This window comes from Tupaia chinensis, unplaced genomic scaffold (genome assembly GCF_000334495.1).
Source record: "Tupaia chinensis unplaced genomic scaffold, TupChi_1.0 Scaffold000126_2, whole genome shotgun sequence".
In the NCBI taxonomy this organism is placed as follows: Eukaryota; Metazoa; Chordata; class Mammalia; order Scandentia; family Tupaiidae; genus Tupaia; species Tupaia belangeri.
Window position 1 is genome coordinate 2,314,482 of NW_006159594.1, and position 17,903 is coordinate 2,332,384.

The 17,903-nt window shown below is 49.8% G+C and overlaps 3 protein-coding genes across 16 annotated transcripts in view; 2 read left to right on the top strand and 1 right to left on the bottom strand.

Annotated features, from left to right (window-relative positions):
• Positions 1–164, bottom strand: part of NRL (neural retina leucine zipper) — a 39,109-nt gene extending 38,945 nt beyond the window's left edge. Inside the window, exon 1 of the mRNA XM_014586299.2 lies at positions 38–164. The gene's annotated coding sequence lies outside the window, so the exon portion shown is untranslated. The remainder of the gene's footprint in view (positions 1–37) is intronic.
• DCAF11 (DDB1 and CUL4 associated factor 11) lies at positions 107–8,790 on the top strand. 14 transcript variants are annotated; one of them, XM_006144542.3, is made up of 15 exons: positions 107–237; positions 830–1,064; positions 1,909–2,036; positions 2,276–2,403; positions 2,685–2,749; positions 3,033–3,133; positions 3,362–3,508; positions 3,724–3,778; positions 4,084–4,152; positions 4,475–4,532; positions 4,631–4,816; positions 5,256–5,409; positions 6,028–6,180; positions 7,759–7,865; positions 7,961–8,790. In XM_006144542.3, the coding sequence occupies exons 2-15, from the start codon at positions 910–912 to the stop codon at positions 8,093–8,095; spliced, it is 1,641 nt and encodes a 546-aa protein (XP_006144604.1). In that variant the 5' UTR covers positions 107–237; positions 830–909; the 3' UTR covers positions 8,096–8,790. The 14 variants fall into 14 exon arrangements, with proteins under 14 accessions (XP_006144604.1, XP_006144605.1, XP_006144606.1 ...); XM_006144543.3 differs by having other exon boundaries at positions 115–237; positions 858–1,064; XM_006144544.3 differs by having other exon boundaries at positions 122–215; positions 835–1,064.
• Positions 8,791–13,379: 4,589 nt separating this feature from the next.
• FITM1 (fat storage inducing transmembrane protein 1) lies at positions 13,380–15,122 on the top strand. The gene is made up of 3 exons (XM_014586272.2): positions 13,380–13,421; positions 13,607–13,974; positions 14,357–15,122. The coding sequence occupies exons 1-3, from the start codon at positions 13,380–13,382 to the stop codon at positions 14,967–14,969; spliced, it is 1,023 nt and encodes a 340-aa protein (XP_014441758.1). The 3' UTR covers positions 14,970–15,122.
• Positions 15,123–17,903: the final 2,781 nt, after the last annotated feature.

The window sequence follows — 17,903 nt, forward strand, 5'->3', positions numbered from 1 at the left end:
CCCTTCACGGGCTTTCTCCCGCCCACCAATCAATCACCGTGCTCTGCCGTCCAGTGAGTGAGCCAAGGAGGCGGGGCCGCCGGGAGCGTCGCATGACGTCTACAGCCCTCCGGCGGGGAAGCCGGGAGATGCGTGACGAAGGAGGCGCGTGACGGAGGAGCTGTTGGCCGACGCTGCGGCGGCAGTCGGTGTAAACAGGCCTTGCGCCGCTGCAGGTTCTGCGACCGCGCCTGGCTGGTGGGTGGTCTCGTGCGGGGCGGTAACCGCTGGCTTCAGTGGGAGGTGCTTCTCAGCCCCCCCACCACCCTTGGCGTACACACCCCCGGTACACCACGTGGGCGTAAGGCGAGAAAAGAGGGGGTGTTAGACCGAATTCTAACCTCATTGGCTGTCGCTGCTGCCGGGTTTCGCAAGAGAGTGCTCTGATTGGTCGGTAAGGGGGGACGTTGCTATGTGTGTGGGGGGTCTTTGGGTGTTGAGCTTCTGATTGGCTAGATAAGAGAAGCTAGTGAGGCGCTTTCTTCCTCGAGGGGTTTTGATTGGTCAGCCAGAGAGGTTACCTGGAAATCCTCCCCCCTTCTTGGGACTTTGATAGGTGAGTTTGAGGTACTGGACTGAGAAATTCCACTTCAAAGGGTTCTCATTGGTGAGCTAGAGTAGTGCCCTAGGCTCACTCTGCCTTCTTTGCTCCACAGGCTTGGGGAAGGTTTGTGTTCCCAGAAGCCTTGGGACTTGTCATAGGTTAAAGAGAAGGAAATGTAGTTCCTAGGAAGGGTCATCTTCCCATAGATAGTGACGGCCCTATCTCAAGAGACCCCGGTATTTCTAGAGCAGGCTTTGCTTTCACCAAACCCAAGGAGGTGACAGGAGAAGTCCCTGCACAGTACCTAAGAATGCTGTAACCAGAAGATGGGTTCTCGGAACAGCAGCAGTGCAGGATCCGGGTCCGGAGACCCCTCTGAGGGTTTGTCCCGAAGAGGGGCTGGCCTCCGTCGGAGCGAAGAAGAGGAAGAGGAGGATGAAGATGTGGATCTGGCCCAGGTACTGGCCTATCTCCTCCGCAGGTAACTTACCCTCTGGTGCGACCCCACCAGGTGCTACCACAGTCCATTGATCCCAACTCCAGGCAGGAAAATGACAAAGGATAACCCATGGGATTAGCAGAACAGCCTTTCCCTCTTGAACACCCATGGCACTCAGCTCTAGACCCAGAAGGAATGATTCTTGCCCAAGGGAGGGTCATCAAGAGGACCTGTTCTTGTGTTTGGGGACTGTTCAGGGAAGCCTCTCTGGCTAGGACTACGCAAACATAGTTTATTTTCTGAGTAAGTAAAAAAGGGAGTCCTAATGGAGTAAAGAGTGTTGTAAGAGATGAGAGGAGTTGGAGAGGAGGGGTCTTCAACTCTACAAAAGCAGTTAACATGTGATAAGAGGCTCATGTGGATTTACTTGAAAAACAAGTTTAAATTACCCCAACTCTAATCCTATTCTTGAGGAAAGAATGCCTTGAAGGGAGTGACCACCAAAAATTGACTGGAAAAGGGTGCAGCTTGCTTTGTTTTCTTGCTGCTCTTTGGCGAGAAGATGAGTTTGGATCCCTACAGAATATTGTGTTCACTAGACTTCTCAGGCAGAGTCTTGAAAGACAATACAGTCAGAATTTTTAGCACAGTGGGAGGTCAAAGTAGTAGGTGTGTCAACCAGGGCTTGGAATTTTCTGCTCTTATTCTAAGAGTAAGAATCTGCTTTCTTCTGTCTTATAGTAGGAAATATTGCCTGAAAATAAAAGCTAATGTGTAGTCAGTGCCAAGCCTCAAAAAAAGTGCCAAGTGGTTGATTGACTCTAAATTTGGATGGTTTGGGAGAAGGGGTCCCCTCCTTTTTAATGGGGGGGGGGTCTCTCCACAGAGGCCAAGTGAGGTTGGTGCAGGGAGGAGGTGCAGCAAATTTACAACTCATCCAGGCCCTCTCCGACTCAGAGGAAGAGCATGACAGTGCTTGGGATGGTCGTCTCGGGGATCGATACAACCCACCTGGTAAGAGGAAAGATCTTCCAATGTTGGAAGATTTCATTAGAAAGCCTTAATTATTTTTTTAATTTATATTTTTTATAGAAAACCTTAATTTTGGTGAGAAATAATAGTTTAAAAGAAGAAAATCCAGGGAATAAGAAAGTCCTTAGAGCCTCAGGATATTCAGCCACATTGGGTAGACGTGCTGCCCTCTGTCCTTGGGCTAGAAGACCTAGGGTAAAACTTCTCCTTGGTACTCACAGTGGATGCAACCCCTGACACCCGGGAGCTGGAATGCAATGAGATCAAGACACAAGTGGAACTGGCCACAGGGCGACTGGGGCTTAGGAGGACTGCCCAGGAGCACAGCTTTCCTCGAATGTTGCACCAGGTAGGCCTGTCTAACTCTAGCCAGCCTGGCAGCAGGCTTACCAAGGCAGCTAAAAGCTCTTTTCTATACCAAAGAAAAAAGGAAGTGAACTTTCCAAGGAAGCCTCAAGTGCTAGGGCTGCGAGTTAGCCAGCCCAATCTGCATTGGAGTTCTGTGGGACAGACTGCTATGTGCGGTGTCTGCTTCTGTAGCGAGAACAGTCTCTTTGGAGGAGAGGGCTTGGTATGACTAAAGTGACCCTGTGTTTGTGCTAGCAATATTCCCCAATCCCTTCCATTTAGAGAGAACGGGGCCTCTGCCATCGGGGAAGCTTCTCCCTTGGAGAACAGTCTCAAGTGATGTCTCAGTAAGTATGGGGCTTGGTGGAGAGACCATAAGGGCCAAAGAGTCTCATTTCCTAAACTTTGAAGGAATGGGCATTAGAGGATCCTCAGAGATACTAAAGTTAGGTTAAATGGGGTTGAAGTTTGAAAGTAAACAAAGTGGAAAAGTGTAGAAAATTTACAGGGTGGTGGAACAGATGGAAGATGGGATTGTACAAAAGAGAAGACATTCCAGCTATTAAGGTTCTGTTAATTGGATGGTTCTCATTCTGAGCTCCTTGTATCCTCATTCTCCTGCTTCCCCAGCTTCTTGCCCAATGATCTGGGCTTCACGGATACCTACTCACAGAAGGCTTTCTGTGGCATCTACAGCAAAGATGGTCAGATCTTCATGTCGGCTTGCCAAGGTACCAAACCTTGGTCTTATAAGCTGCCTTTCTCTGAAAGAAGGAACATCCTCCTGACTAAGGCTAGAAAGCCCCAGACCCAGGAGCTCAGAACCGGGCATAGGAATGCTTACCCAGAGAATGTTTCTCATGATAAAGGGAAGATTCCACAGAGGTCGTGAGAGGAGTCTGAATGGGAAGGATACAAGGAGGGTGTTCCCTAATTCTGCCCGATCCCTACTTATGCAGACCAGACAATCCGACTATACGATTGCCGATATGGCCGCTTCCGTAAGTTCAAGAGCATCAAGGCTCGGGATGTAGGCTGGAGTGTCCTGGATGTGGCTTTCACCCCTGATGGGAACCACTTTCTCTACTCCAGCTGGTCTGATTACAGTGAGTATGCACCCGACTGCTGATGTCTCTCCAGCCTGGGACCTGAGGTTTCTATGCACCTGTTCTCTGCCAGACAGGACCCCATGTCTTGTCCTGGGAAATTCACTCCCAGGGTGCTCCGACATCCTTGCCCTTTGTGTCATGTTTCCCCTAGCTTTACTTCTGCTTCCCTTCCTGCAGCCCTGAAAGATTGTTGTTTCTCTTGCTCCTCTTAGTTCATATCTGCAACATCTACGGGGAGGGAGACACACATACTGCCTTGGATCTAAGGTACTGGCTTCCTTTTCTGGAGGAAGAGCACTCCAGAAGCAAACTTTTTGAACTAAAACTCCTACTTAGAGGGAAATATGTATTTGTAAGTTTATATGTAGATTCTTGAGAGGGAAACACCCACCCTGTCAGCCAGAGGATCAGGGTAGACTAGAGAGTTGCAGAATTACCTCTGGGTTCTCACTGAGGTGAGCTGCATTTTGGCGCATGTTGGCAGACCTTTTTTCCCTGTAGGACATGCCTTGTAAATTAACAAAAGCTGAAGGGAAGTCCACTTAGCCCCGTTCTTCCTCTGCTCTCTTCAGGCCAGATGAGCGCCGTTTTGCTGTCTTCTCCATTGCTGTCTCCTCCGATGGACGAGAAGTGCTAGGGGGGTGAGTGTCTGTAGGGCTGGCTGGCCCCTCAGTTGATGAATCAGAGTTCTCCCAGAGATCACTTCTCCTGTTACATAGTCTGCACTGGCAGCTAAGGAGAGCAACAAGCCCTTCTCCAAGGTCAAGGTTTACAAGTCACTTCACCTCGTGCTCACTGTTTTCCCAGCATAAGAGAGAGGTCTCAAACTTCCTTGAAAACATGGCTCATCTTCCTCCACTTCCTATTTAAGAACAGATAAGAGTTTGTCTCCCAGAGGTCTTCTCAGTGGGACTCTCTAGACTACACAGAGTTCCAGGACCCTCTTTACCCTTTCTCTTTCAGGGCCAATGATGGCTGCCTGTACGTCTTTGACCGAGAACAGAACCGGCGCACCCTCCAGGTATTGCTCCTGAGACTTAGAAGCTCTGCCTCCTGGTCTTTGATCTGTTTCAAGACCTAGAAAAAGGTCTTGAGTATCCTGGCCACCTTTTCTCCTAGATTGAATCCCATGAGGATGATGTGAATGCAGTGGCCTTTGCTGACATAAGCTCACAAATCCTGTTTTCTGGGGGTGATGATGCCATCTGCAAAGTGTGGGATCGACGCACCATGCGGGAAGATGACCCCAAGCCCGTGGGTGCCCTGGCTGGACACCAGGATGGTATCACTTTCATTGACAGCAAGGTGGGCAGGACAGCAGGACTTCTAAGGTTCTGGTTGCCCAGGAAGGTGTGAAAGTGGACTGGTGTGGGAATTTGACAAGCACTCTGTCAGCCAGGGTTTGTAAGAGCTGGAGTTTAGAGAAGAGGCTTAATCCAGGAAATAGCTCCATCAGGTATTCACCAGTCCTCAGGGTGCAGGGCAAGGTGTTCCATATAAGAAAAGCAAAAGACCATCTAATCCAGCATAGAATGTGAAACCCAGCCAATGACTTGGGCAAAGAGAGGAAAGCTTAGCCAGTGGTGAAATCTGAGGCAGAACATTGGAAGTGAGTTCATCTGGATGAAGAAAGGGGCAAGCAAAGTGAGAAGACTGGAGTTCTCACCCCTCAACTAGAGAACGGCAGCTAGCCTGACAGGCACTGACCTTCACTGGTGCTTCATTACCATCTTTGGATTCGTAGGGCGATGCCCGGTATCTCATCTCCAACTCCAAAGACCAGACCATCAAGCTCTGGGATATCCGACGCTTTTCCAGCCGAGAAGGCATGGAGGCTTCACGCCAGGCTGCAACACAGCAAAACTGGGACTATCGCTGGCAGCAAGTGCCCAAAAAAGGTGTGAGTGGAAGGAGAACCAAGATCTGGAAAGCTAGGAGTCAGGGGCAGTAGGTAAAATACTTCACCACTGGTCAGGCCTGGCTTGGACGCAGGATTTGTCTATAGGCTAGGAGTCTTGAAGTCACCCCACACAGTCCCCTTTGCCTGGCATTAACTCTTTGCTGAACTATGGGGCTAGCCAAGGATTCCCAGGATTGGGGGCTGAGGGAGATCACTCAGAACCAAGCGATATGTCCAGCTGGCTTAAACTGACACCAGGCATGTGTGCGTGCATGCCCAAAATTCCAAGAAGAAAATGGAGGAGAAGGGATTGTGGCATGGCCACCCCCCCAGGGGGTGATTTCTCACTTTATCTTTGTCTGTCTCTGTCTCTCTGGAGAGCACACACACCCTATAGCAAAAAATCTCTCTAAAAATTTTAATTTTTAAAAAAAGTATTATAACAACCAGCAGAGGCATACTGGTGACCACTGATTGACAGTTAGGTGGGAAAAGAGCTCCTAGTTGAAAGTTGGGAAAGCAATAGTCTGGCTTCAGTCTTTGCTAAGGACTAGTGATATAGGACAATCCAGAAACAGACTCCCTAACCTAGAATTCTCCTTGCGTCCCTACCCAGCATGGCGGAAGCTGAAGCTCCCAGGGGACAGCTCCTTGATGACCTACCGGGGCCATGGGGTGCTGCACACCCTTATCCGCTGCAGATTCTCTCCAATCAATAGCACTGGCCAGCAGTTCATCTACAGTGGCTGCTCCACTGGCAAAGTGGTTGGTAAGCACATGCCAGAACAGCGGCCTCAGGAGGGGCAGGGCTGTTTCTTTGGCAGTCTACCTGTAACCAAGGATTCCCAGGATTGGGGGCTGAGGGAGATCACTCAGAACCAAGCGATATGTCCAGCTGGCTTAAACTGACACCAGGCATGTGTGCGTGCATGCCCAAAATTCCAAGAAGAAAATGGAGGAGAAGGGATTGTGGCATGGCCACCCCCCCAGGGGGTGATTTCTCACTTTATCTTTGTCTGTCTCTGTCTCTCTGGAGAGCACACACACCCTATAGCAAAAAATCTCTCTAAAAATTTTAATTTTTAAAAAAGTATTATAACAACCAGCAGAGGCATACTGGTGACCACTGATTGACAGTTAGGTGGGAAAAGAGCTCCTAGTTGAAAGTTGGGAAAGCAATAGTCTGGCTTCAGTCTTTGCTAAGGACTAGTGATATAGGACAATCCAGAAACAGACTCCCTAACCTAGAATTCTCCTTGCGTCCCTACCCAGCATGGCGGAAGCTGAAGCTCCCAGGGGACAGCTCCTTGATGACCTACCGGGGCCATGGGGTGCTGCACACCCTTATCCGCTGCAGATTCTCTCCAATCCATAGCACTGGCCAGCAGTTCATCTACAGTGGCTGCTCCACTGGCAAAGTGGTTGGTAAGCACATGCCAGAACAGCGGCCTCAGGAGGGGCAGGGCTGTTTCTTTGGCAGTCTACCTGTAACCACCAGAGACCTCAAAAAGCTTAGCAATGAGGACAAGTGAAACTTAACTTAGCTTTTAGCAGGTAAGGCTTAAACAGAGATAGTTTAGAAAACATGCTCTTTATCCACGTTTTAAATTAATTAAAGAAACATAGCATTCTAATCAGTAAATATAGATTACTAAAGATATGGTTGATTCTGTTCTAGTGTCAGTGTCAGTCAGGAAAGAAAGTATGTTGAAGGGAAGGAGGAAATAGACAAATGAATGACCAGAAGACAGCGGTGAGTGGTAGTGAATGACATGTCATCTTAGGAGGAGGAGGGATGCTCAGCTACAGATACAGGGAGGCTACAAAACGTTCAGAGAGGATATGTGTTATAGAAAGACTATACATGGATTTCCATATTTTTTGCATCAAATTTGACTTGTAAATTCCCTTTTTCCACAAACTTCTGGAAATCCCCTTATATAAGGAGTCTAAGGCAGTGCCATACCTAAGGAGGTAACCAGAGACCCATGCACAGAGAAGGATGCACAGTACCCTCTCCAGACAAGGAGCAACCCGTGCACACTCCTGCAGATAGCCATTCACTCACTTCTGTGGTGCCTTCACTAAAAGCTTTAAAGCTGCTGTGTGTCCTTTAACCGTACGCCCTGTGAAATTTATCGATAGCTAAGGGCCAGAGATGCACTCCACTAGACTGTACCCTCAACCCAAGTCAGAGAAGGAAACAGAAATGGCACCATCCTCAGGTGTGGGCTTTGCTCCCATGGGAAGGCAGGAAGTTGCCTGGGAAGCAGGTCAGTGGTGCTGCTCGGGAGGAGGTTGGGGGTGGCTTGAAGGTGCTCTCTCCACTCTGGCCTTTCCCGGACAGTGTACGACCTGCTCAGTGGCCACATCGTGAAGAAGTTAACCAACCACAAGGCCTGTGTACGTGATGTCAGTTGGCACCCCTTTGAAGAGAAAATCGTCAGCAGTTCGGTGAGGTTGCCAGGGTAAGGGGGTTGGCATGTATCTGGGGCTTGGACCTAGGAAGGGGCAGCACCCCCTGACTCACGCTACCTTCTGTCCTACAGTGGGATGGGAACCTGCGTCTGTGGCAGTATCGCCAGGCTGAGTACTTCCAGGATGACATGCCAGAGTCCGAGGAGTGCCCTGGTGCCCCCGCCCCCGTGTCCCACCCCAGTACTGCCTTTTCCTCACCCCAGTAGGTCTGCCCTGCAGCTGCATACAGGGCAAACCTCTCAACATGTTCTCTGCCTCTTCCCTTTCTCCCTTCTGGGGAATGTTTGGAGGATCACTGGCACAGGCCAAGGAGTAGCAGCCCAGGCTCTGGACCCAGCTCAGGCTCCGGGCCCCAGCTGAGCCCTGGATGATCTTCCCTGCAGGGCAGACTCATGCACTCATACCCAGTCAGCCTGGGTCCCTATCTCTGGCCAGGGTCTGGCAGAACTGCCATTATCTGGGGCGTGGCCTCTGCCAGCAAGAGAACTGTCAATGTTTTTAATCATGTTTGGATGTTAGAGTAGGTGCCTAAGGCCAGGCCCATTGCCCAAGTCTTTACATCGAGGATTAGACTGGCCAATCGAGGGCCAGGTGTCCTGGCCTTTCTTCCTGAAGTCTTTGTTGGGAGGGTAGGGTGGGCAAGGTGTTTCTTCAGCACCCTCCTGGGGTGAGACTGTCTTCTCTCATGTCTGGACCTGAGAGGTGGGGTAGAACAGGCTGTAGTGTGAGAGGCAGAAGTTTCCAAAGGCTCCATGTAACCCTACATGGGGCCCAGTCCTACCTTCACAGAGGGTCCCATTTTGCAGGAGGCCAGCAGCTTCAAGAAGGAAGGCTGAAGTAGGACTCCTTTGTCCTCTCACTGGCTTTGACTCCTTCAATAAACTGGGATCCTTACCCAGCATCTGCCTCTGTCTCTCTCTCATTTTCCTATATGAGGTCTTTCATCCTGTCACCTTAAGAAAACAGTTTCAAAAAAGCCTTCAGGTGTACTCTTTAAAAGAGGACATTCTTTCGATACCCCAAGGTGAAGACAAATACCAAAATCATTTAGCAATTGAGGCTTGCAGCAGATACACCCTCATACTTCCCGGCAAGTAGACATCAAGATCCAGAGAATAGGGACCAGCATTTGGCAAAATGGCTACGTCACTGGACTCCCACGTAGTCGACCGCGGTTCGAGTTCCAGACCCGGCGGCTTAAACTCACTCCGGGCGCATGTGCATGCGTGCCCAAGATCCCGAGAGGAGAATGGAGGAGAAGGGATTGCGACGTGGCCATCTCCCCTGGGGGGTGATTTCTTGCTTTCTGTCTCTTTGTCTCTGTCTGTATGGTGAGCGCACGCGCCCTATAGCAAAAACCTCTCCAAAAAAAGAAAGAAAGAAGAAAAAACAAAGATCCAGAGTATAAGCACATTTTCTGTCTGCTCCTGGGAATACCTGCATCAGCTCTGCTCTGGGGTCTGCCCTAGAGCTGCTGCAGTCTTCAGAAGAGGTAGCCCAATGCACACAGAGCCAGGAGAGCCTGGTTGGTCCTGAGGCCAGGACTCATCTGGGCACTTCGCACTCAGAACCTCTCGTCCCAGAGCCACCAGGGGTCAAGGGGAAGCTGGGGTTCACATCCTGCCCTGACTGAATCTTACCCCACAACACTTCATGCTTTCTAAGGCCATTTTTCAAAACAGGATCCACATCTCCAGGGGTACTCACAGGCTTTCCCAGCAAGGGGCAGAAAAAGAAGCTCCAGATCCTCAGGCTGTGTGTGCTTTGTCCTCACATTGGTCTATGTAGTGTGACACTGTTGTGCCAGGTCTCCTTTTCCATCTGCCTGTTCAGTTCACCTCTGCCACTCCACCGCAGAGAGGTTACCCTTCTCACCTAGAACCCATATTACTCCAGGGTGCCAATTTAAGAGCCAAACAAAAATTATTAGTATCCTCAAAGCTTTTTGATCAGGGTCCCATGGGCCATCTATTCTCACCAAGAGAGCCATTTCCAACAGTTTTATATATTATCAAACCCTGTAAGATGTTTGTTGTACTAATAATATATTTAGTCCTACTAACAGTTATAATAAAAATTCAATCTAGAAGGAAGATTTTTTTAATTTTTCGGGCTTTGTAGCCACAGGACATTTTTAAAAATAAATTTTAAATTGCATGCTTTTTGTAGAAAGTGTGATAAATGGTCAATAAAAAACTTTCAAGCATAAAAACATGATAAATTCTGTGGGGGACATAGAATGGAAATAGATCTTAAGATTTTGTTACTTTTTTAAAAATGGATAAGGTTATCTAATCACTAGTACTTAAATTACATCGTATACTTTTGAAAGAGTGATAGAATCACTTTATTTTGTGGGCTGACTCTGTGGTCTGGTGTTTAAGGCAGTTGGGTCCTACCTGGCTGACCCCGTATCTCGAGTCTGGAACTCGGAGTCTTGAAACATAATGGACACATGCATACATGGCCAAGATCCTGAAAGGAGGAAGAGATGGAAGGGAAGAGATTGTGGCATGACCAGTCACCATTGGAGGATGGGGGTGTGCCTTCCCTTCTCTCTCGCTGTCTCTTGTCTGTGGCAAGTGCACATATTTTCTAGCAAATAAAAAGTTGTTTTGCAGGAACCAGCAGTTAGCGTAATGGCTATATTGCTGGACTCCCATGTAGTCGACCGCGGTTCGCGTCCCGGACCCGGTAGCTTAAAACTCACACCGGGCGCGTGTGCGTGCGTGCCCAAGATCCCGAGAGGAGAATGGAGGAGAAGGGATTGCGGCGTGGCCATCCCCCCTGGGGGGTGATTTCTCGCTTTCTGTCTCTATGTCTGTCTGGCGAGCGCACGCGCCCTATAGTGAAAACCTCTCCAAAAAAAAAAAAAAAAGTTGTTTTGCAATATCCGTATATATAAAAAGGCAGTAATAACCTTTGTAACTACTTTCAATTACAATGAAAAATTTAATGTCAACTTTGAAATGTGAGGGGTTCTGTAGGTCTTCAGAATTCTCAGGACTAGCAGTTGGTGTGGTGGCTGTGTTGCTGGACTCCCATGTAGTTGACTGTGGTTCGAGTCTCGGACCTGCTGGCTTTTTTTTTTTTTTTAATTTTTTTGAAGAGGTTTTTGCTATAGGGTGCGTGAGCTTGCCAGAAAGACAGAGAGAGACAGAGAGACAGAAAGTGAGAAACCACCCCCCTCTCCAGGAGGCATGGCCATGCCACAATCCCTTCTCCTCCATTCTCCTCTTGGGATCTTGGGCATGCATGCACACGCACCTGGTGTGAGTTTAAGCCACCGGGTCTGGAACTCGAACTGTGGTTGACCACATGGGAGTCCAGCAACATAGCAATTATGCCAACTGCTGGTCCCAAGGCTATAATTTTAATTGGCCTCTCCCACTCTTCTTCAGAAAGAGCAGTTTCAATTTTCCACTAGGAAGGCTAATTAAACACCAAGTTTTGTTCTTTCGTACTTGGTGTTTCAGTGATTGAAGCATTTTATTTTTATCTGTCAGAGGCTGAGGACAAAGACATATAAGCCTGTTTTCTCACCACAGAAGCTTTCTGGGAAGCACTGCAGGTAGATGTAGTTCTCCTTCAGAACAAATCTCAGTCCGAGACGAGCGTTCTTTATTGAAATGAGTTTTAAGCCACCGGGTCTGGGACGCGAACCACGGTTGACTACGTGGGAGTCCAGCGACATGGCCATTACACTAACTGCTGGTTCCCTTATAGCTCTTACAGGGTCTATGAACAGGAAGATTTAATGCTTTAGAATCTGTAAGGAATCTGATTGGCTAATCCATCTTGATCAATTTACAGATGAAGGCATTTAGACTGGGGAGGGATAATCTGTTTTCCCAACGTCAAATGGTAGGGCCTAGTACCTAGGTGTCTTTGCTTACTCATGCTTTTCACTACTTTATGGAACTCTACCAAGGTCTGAGACCCTACTGCCAGTTTTAAAGAATGAGGAAGGAAAACAAAAAGTGATCTTGAAACAGTCACTGAACCACAGGGACTTTTCCTTGGGTAGGTTGTCACTCTGCCCTGCTGCTTGAGCCCAGTGGTCAGGCTGGGAGATGAGGGCCTGTGAGCAACCCAAGGCCCCAGGGTGGTTAGTTGGGTGACAGAACCCAAGGTTTCAAAGGGCTCCAGAGTGAAGGTTTTATCTCTAAGGTCTCCTCCACCTCCTTTCTCCTGAAAGTAAATGTGCTCTTTCGGGCTCTCAGAGTCTGGCCTGGGCCAGCATCTCTTACAGGATGCCTTCCTCAGGAGATTTTACATTCTTTTTTTCTTTTTCTTTCTCTCTCTCTCTCTCTTTTTTTAAGAGGTTTTTGCTATAGGGCGCATACACTCACCAGAAAGAGAGACAGAAAGTGAGAAATCACCCCCCAGGGGGGATGGCCACACCGCAATCCCTTCTCCATTCTCTCGGGATCTTGGGCACACATGCACATGTGCCTGGCATGAGTTTAAGCCACCGGGTCTGGGACTAGAACCGTGGTCGACTACATGGGAGTCCAGCAACATAGCCATTACACCATCTACTGGTCCCAGGAGACTTTATCTTTTTTTGGGGGGGGGCGGGTATGGTTCTTTTTTTTTTTTTATTGTTTTTAATTGCCAGAGGGTGTGTGGCACCGAGACAGAGAGAGGGAGAAAGCACCTCCAAACTGGGCGTGGCCACTTCTCAGTCACTTCATTTCCATCCTATCAGATTCTTGGACACTCATGCATATACTCCCACTCCCAGTGGTTCAAGCTGCCAGGGCCAGGGTTTGAATGGTGCAGTGACCATGTGCTCCCACATGGTTAAGACCACTAGGCTACAGGGCTGGCTCCCTGATTTCATCTCTTGGTCTTCGTAATAAACATACAAATGAATGGTGCCTCCCCGCCCCTTTTTCAATTTGCTACAAGATGTATGTGCTTACCAGAGAGAGGGAAAGTGAGAGGATTTTGAGCACACATTCATAACCACCTGGCATGTTTTTTAAGCCACCGTGTCCAGGACTTGAACCATGCAGTCGGCCATGTAAGATCCAGCAGCCTTAACCACTATGCCTCCAGCTGGCCCGAGTGTGCCCTTATAGGAGTGATGCTTTGTGTCTATTTACATAGCAGCTCTGAGCCAAATTAGCCCCTTAGAGCCTCCCAGTCTGCGCAGGAGCAAGGGCAGGGCTAAGCTGCTGGGCCACAGCACACTGCAGTGGGTACCCCTGCCCATGAGCCTCGTAAGACCTGAGGTGGGCACAGTGACGTGCACACCCCCTGGCTGCATGCTGCAGGGGTGTGCTTTTGTGCTCAGAAACCCAGAAGAAAGCTGGACCACACTGCTACAATGCCGCAGACACAGATATTTTTAATGACTTCCAAGGTTTGGTTAGCTTTTTCTTCATGACTTCTGACTTCCCTGTGGCAAATACATGGTAGAGCTGGGATGGAGGGTAAGGGGACTTAAGCTGACCAAACAAGGCAGTTTGACCCAAGCAAGCCATGGACAAGGACAGCCCAGAGCAGCAGGCCTGGCCCTGCGACGTGAACTAGAACATGGCTGGAGCTAAGGACACAGGGCCAACAGAAAGGACACAGGCTACTGTCAGGACACACACTAACACACACCCAGGGCCAGGACCCTGCTGACGTGGCAGCCCTCCACTCCGGTCCCTCACTTCCCCCCCACTCCTCTCCCCCCCGCGGCTGCCAACGGGGCTTTGCCTTAGTCCTGCCACCCCTGTCACTGCCTGTCCTTATCCAGGGGGGGGCCCCATCAGCCCCTCCTCAGCTGCCCAGCAGAGCAAGCAGTTAGTGGGGAGGGGAGGGAAGATGGAGCTGGGGCCGGCGGTGGGGCAGGGCCGGGGGCCGGGGCCCGAATTCGTGCACTACTGGGCTGCCTGGTCAAGGTGCTGCTCTGGGTGGCCTCTGCCCTGCTGTACTTCGGAAGTGAACAGGCCGCCCGCCTCCTGGGCAGCCCCTGCTTACGGCGCCTCTACCATGCCTGGTTGGCGGCAGTGGTCATCTTTGGGCCCCTTCTGCAGTTCCACGTCAACTCTCGGACTATCTTCGCCAGCCACGGCAACTTCTTTAACATGTGAGTCCAGCTGAGGCTGTGGGAGCCGGCTTCCTGCACTCTGGGATCCCAGCTCCCTTCTCCAGGTTTCTGTCCTCCTGCCAGTCTGCAAACTAAAAATAGACCAGGAGGTTGAGGAGAAGGTTGTGGCAGGGCAGGGTAAGTGGGGGCAGCACAGGACAGAGTCCTGGGGAACAGAGGAAGTAAGGAGCAGGCCTGAAGAGAAAATGTGGGCCTAGAATCCTGAATGGTCTTCTGAGGAGAGAGCAAAGCTGAGGTGGGGGTTGGGAAGGAGAACCAATGAAATGATGTGTAGGACTTGGGGACAGAGCAGGAAAGGGAACAAAGATTAGGGTGGGAGGTGGGGCTGGGGTCTCACTAGCTTCCCCTCTTCTGTCCACAGAAAGTTTGTGAATTCAGCGTGGGGCTGGACATGCACCTTCCTGGGGGGCTTTGTGCTGCTGGTGGTTTTCCTGGCTACACGGCGTGTGGCAGTGACAGCCAGGCACCTGAGCCGATTGGTGGTAGGGGCAGCTGTGTGGCGGGGGGCCGGCCGGGCCTTCCTGCTCATCGAGGACCTGACTGGCTCCTGCTTTGAGCCTTTGCCCCAGGGCCTGCTGCTCCACGAGCTGCCTGATCGCCGTAGCTGCCTGGCAGCCGGCCACCAGTGGCGGGGCTACACGGTCTCTTCCCACACCTTCCTGCTCACCTTCTGCTGCCTGCTCATGGCTGAGGAAGCAGCGGTCTTCGCCAAGTACCTAGCCCATGGGCTGCCGGCCGGGGCCCCTCTGCGTCTCGTCTTCCTGCTCAATGTGCTGCTGCTGGGCCTCTGGAACTTCCTGCTGCTCTGTACCGTCATCTATTTCCACCAGTACACTCACAAGGTGGTGGGCGCTGCAGTGGGCACCTTCGCCTGGTACCTTACCTATGGCAGCTGGTATCATCAGCCCTGGTCTCCGGGGAGCCCGGGCCATGGGCTCTTCCCCCGCCCCCATGCCAGCCGTAAGCACAACTGAAAGAAATAAAGGCACGTCGGGCCTGGCTCTGGCTCCTCTCATCATTTGGTGTGGGGCTCAAAAGGTGGGAAGGGTAAAAGGAGGGCCTGGTTGTCGCTGGAGTTTCTCAGCCGTTCTTGATATTACTGACCTTGAATGTTCTTCCTTATGCTTGACATCCATCCCTCCTGCTGACCTTCTCATCCTTGCAGCCTTTGAGCTGCTGGGGGCTGTGACATCAAAGAATGGCACTGCTAGGGAGGTAACAGTCCCCGTAGGTAGGTGTGGGTGTCATTCCTCCTCTCTCTCTCTCTTCCTTAAGTTTATTTCTTCCATGAGAGACAGCACTCCCAACAGGGTCTTGACTCCGCAATGCACTCCCAGCAAGCCCCAGATTATGGGCACTTTTATGCCCAGCATATTCAGGGAGTGCTGAAAGGAACCCAGAACTTCCTTATGAGAGTCAGCCTTGAGCTTTCTGTTTTACCACTTTACCACCATCTGGTGTCTGGGCCTCATTTTTTTTCTTTTCTTCTTCTTTTTATTTTTTTGGGGGGCACTTGTACTCACCAAAAGAGAGAAAGTGAGAAATCATCCCCCAGGGAAGATGCCCACACCTCAGTCCCTACTCCATTCTCCTCTTGGGATTTTGGGCATGCATGGGCACATGCTTGGTGTGATTTTCAAGCCACTAGGAATGGGACTCAAATCGTGGTTGACCATGTGGGAGTCCAGCACCTTCACTACCACGCCACCTGCTCTACTGACCACTGTGGGCGTCATTCTTGCTGAACTGAACAGGTGCTCCATCTCCAGCCTGGTTGATTTGTTTTTCCTACCTCTGCATGGACTTTCCCCTCCGCCCTCCTCAGGGTGCCCTATCTGGGCACTGCATTCAGGGACCCTCCCTCTGTGTCCCTCATGGGGGGCATGCTCATTTATGTAACAAATGTTTATTGAGCTAAGCATAGCTCCATGCCATGTGAACCACAGGCAGGGTTTCTGCTGTTTGAGGCCTTATGAACTAACTAGAAGAGGTACATGACAAACACAATAGCAAGCACTTGCATTGTGCTTACTCTGGGCCAGCCACAGTTCTTTATACGTTTTTAAATAAAGTAACCACTGATGGGACCAACAGGTGGCATAATGGTTTTGTCGCTGGACTCCCATGCAGTTCATCGTAGTTCCAGTCCCAGACTTGGTGGCTTAAAACTCACTCTGAGCACATGTGCATGCCTGCCTGAGATCCCAAGAAGAGAATGGAAGAGAAGGGATTGCAGTACGACCATCCCCCTTGAGAGGTTATTTCTCGCCTTCTGTCTCCCTATGTTTCCGGCAAGAGCATACACCCTATAGCAAAAAATCTCTCAAAAAAATAATCTTTTAGTCCTCAGAACACCACCACTACGAAGTAGGTTTTGTAATGGTCCCACTGTGCTGTTGTCAAAACAGAGGCACAGACAGCTAGTAAATAGAAGAACCAGGTTATAAAAACAGGCAGGATGGGTACATTGTTTTCTAAACCAGAGATTAGCAAACTACGGCCCTCCTGTAGCCAGTTTTTTTAGTGACCTGCAGGCTAAGAATGTTTTTTCACATTTCTCTTTTTTTACAGAAATATTTCATTTTATTTATTGTTATTATTATTTAATTTGACCAGAGAGAGAGAATGTGAGAAAGCAAGCAGCCAAATCCAGGATTCAAGCCACGTCGTTCAGCATCTTGACCACCATCCCAACCACTGGTTTTTACATTTCTAAATGGTTGAAAAATCAAGAAATTTTATGATGTGAAATTAAACAATATTTAAATTTTAATGTCTATAAAGTTTTATTGGAACACAGACACACTAATTCATTTGCAGATAACTGTTTTCCTGTTACAAAGACAGAATTGAGTAGTTGCCACACACTATAAGGCCCACAAAGCCTAACATATATACTCTGGCCCTTTCGGAAAGTTGGCTGAACCCTGGCTTAAACCAGTACTTTACCTTGTCTCAAAAAATAAACTGCAATATCAGCGAGATATTGAAGGTACTAAAACAGACTGACTTGTACTAGATTTGTAGGGAAGTACTTTATAAAGGATGCTGAAGAAAGTTCTCTCTGAAGAGGTGGCATTTGAGCCGAGAACTGAATGACAACACCCAGAGAAGTATGTTTCTGGGAGAAGCCAGGGCAAAGGCCCTGAGGCTGGAATAAACAGGACACGTTTGAGAAATAAGTGGAGAGAGCCGGAGTCCAGCAGGTGGCGTGGTGGTTAAGGCGCTGGACTCTGCGGTTGGAGTCCCGAACCTAGTGGCTTGCTTTCTCAAGTTCCCTCTCTGTCTCTCTCCAGCAAAATTTAAAATAATAATAATAAACTAAATAAAGTGACTCCTAGGGAACCTGAACCCAGATCCTTAGGTCTCTGAGAAGGGCAAAGAGGAGGGCCAGAACAATGGTGGAAAGCCAAAGCATCTGTAAGCACAATGAATGAGGAGGAAGTGGTAGAAACGTGAAGGAGAAACGGGTGCCAGGCAGGCCATGAAGGAGTCCTTCGGATTTCATTCTAAGGTCGTCTGCAAGCTGAGAAACGGTTTCAAGGAAGAGAGAGGTGCGAACCCGCGCTTTGAGCGCATATCCAGGAATGGAATCTGCAGCAGTCCAGAGGAGGCCTACCGGGCACAGATAGAGATGGTACCAGCATCTGAGGGTCTCTAAACGGGCCAGGGAATACAGGAGGAGCCAGGTCCCAGGCTTACAAGGCTAGGGAAGAGAAGTCAGGTCTTGTTCCACTCCTGAGAAAAGGTGGACACCCCAAATAAGGCTTTCACGGTCCCAGGCCAAGCATGGGAAGAAGAAAGCCCATGCAGGGACAGGAGCCTGGGAAGCAGGAGGCCGGAAGAACAGCGGGTAGGAGCAAGGTGGGCGTGGAGAGGCGGCAGTGCCCGAGTGGCGGTAGGCGGGG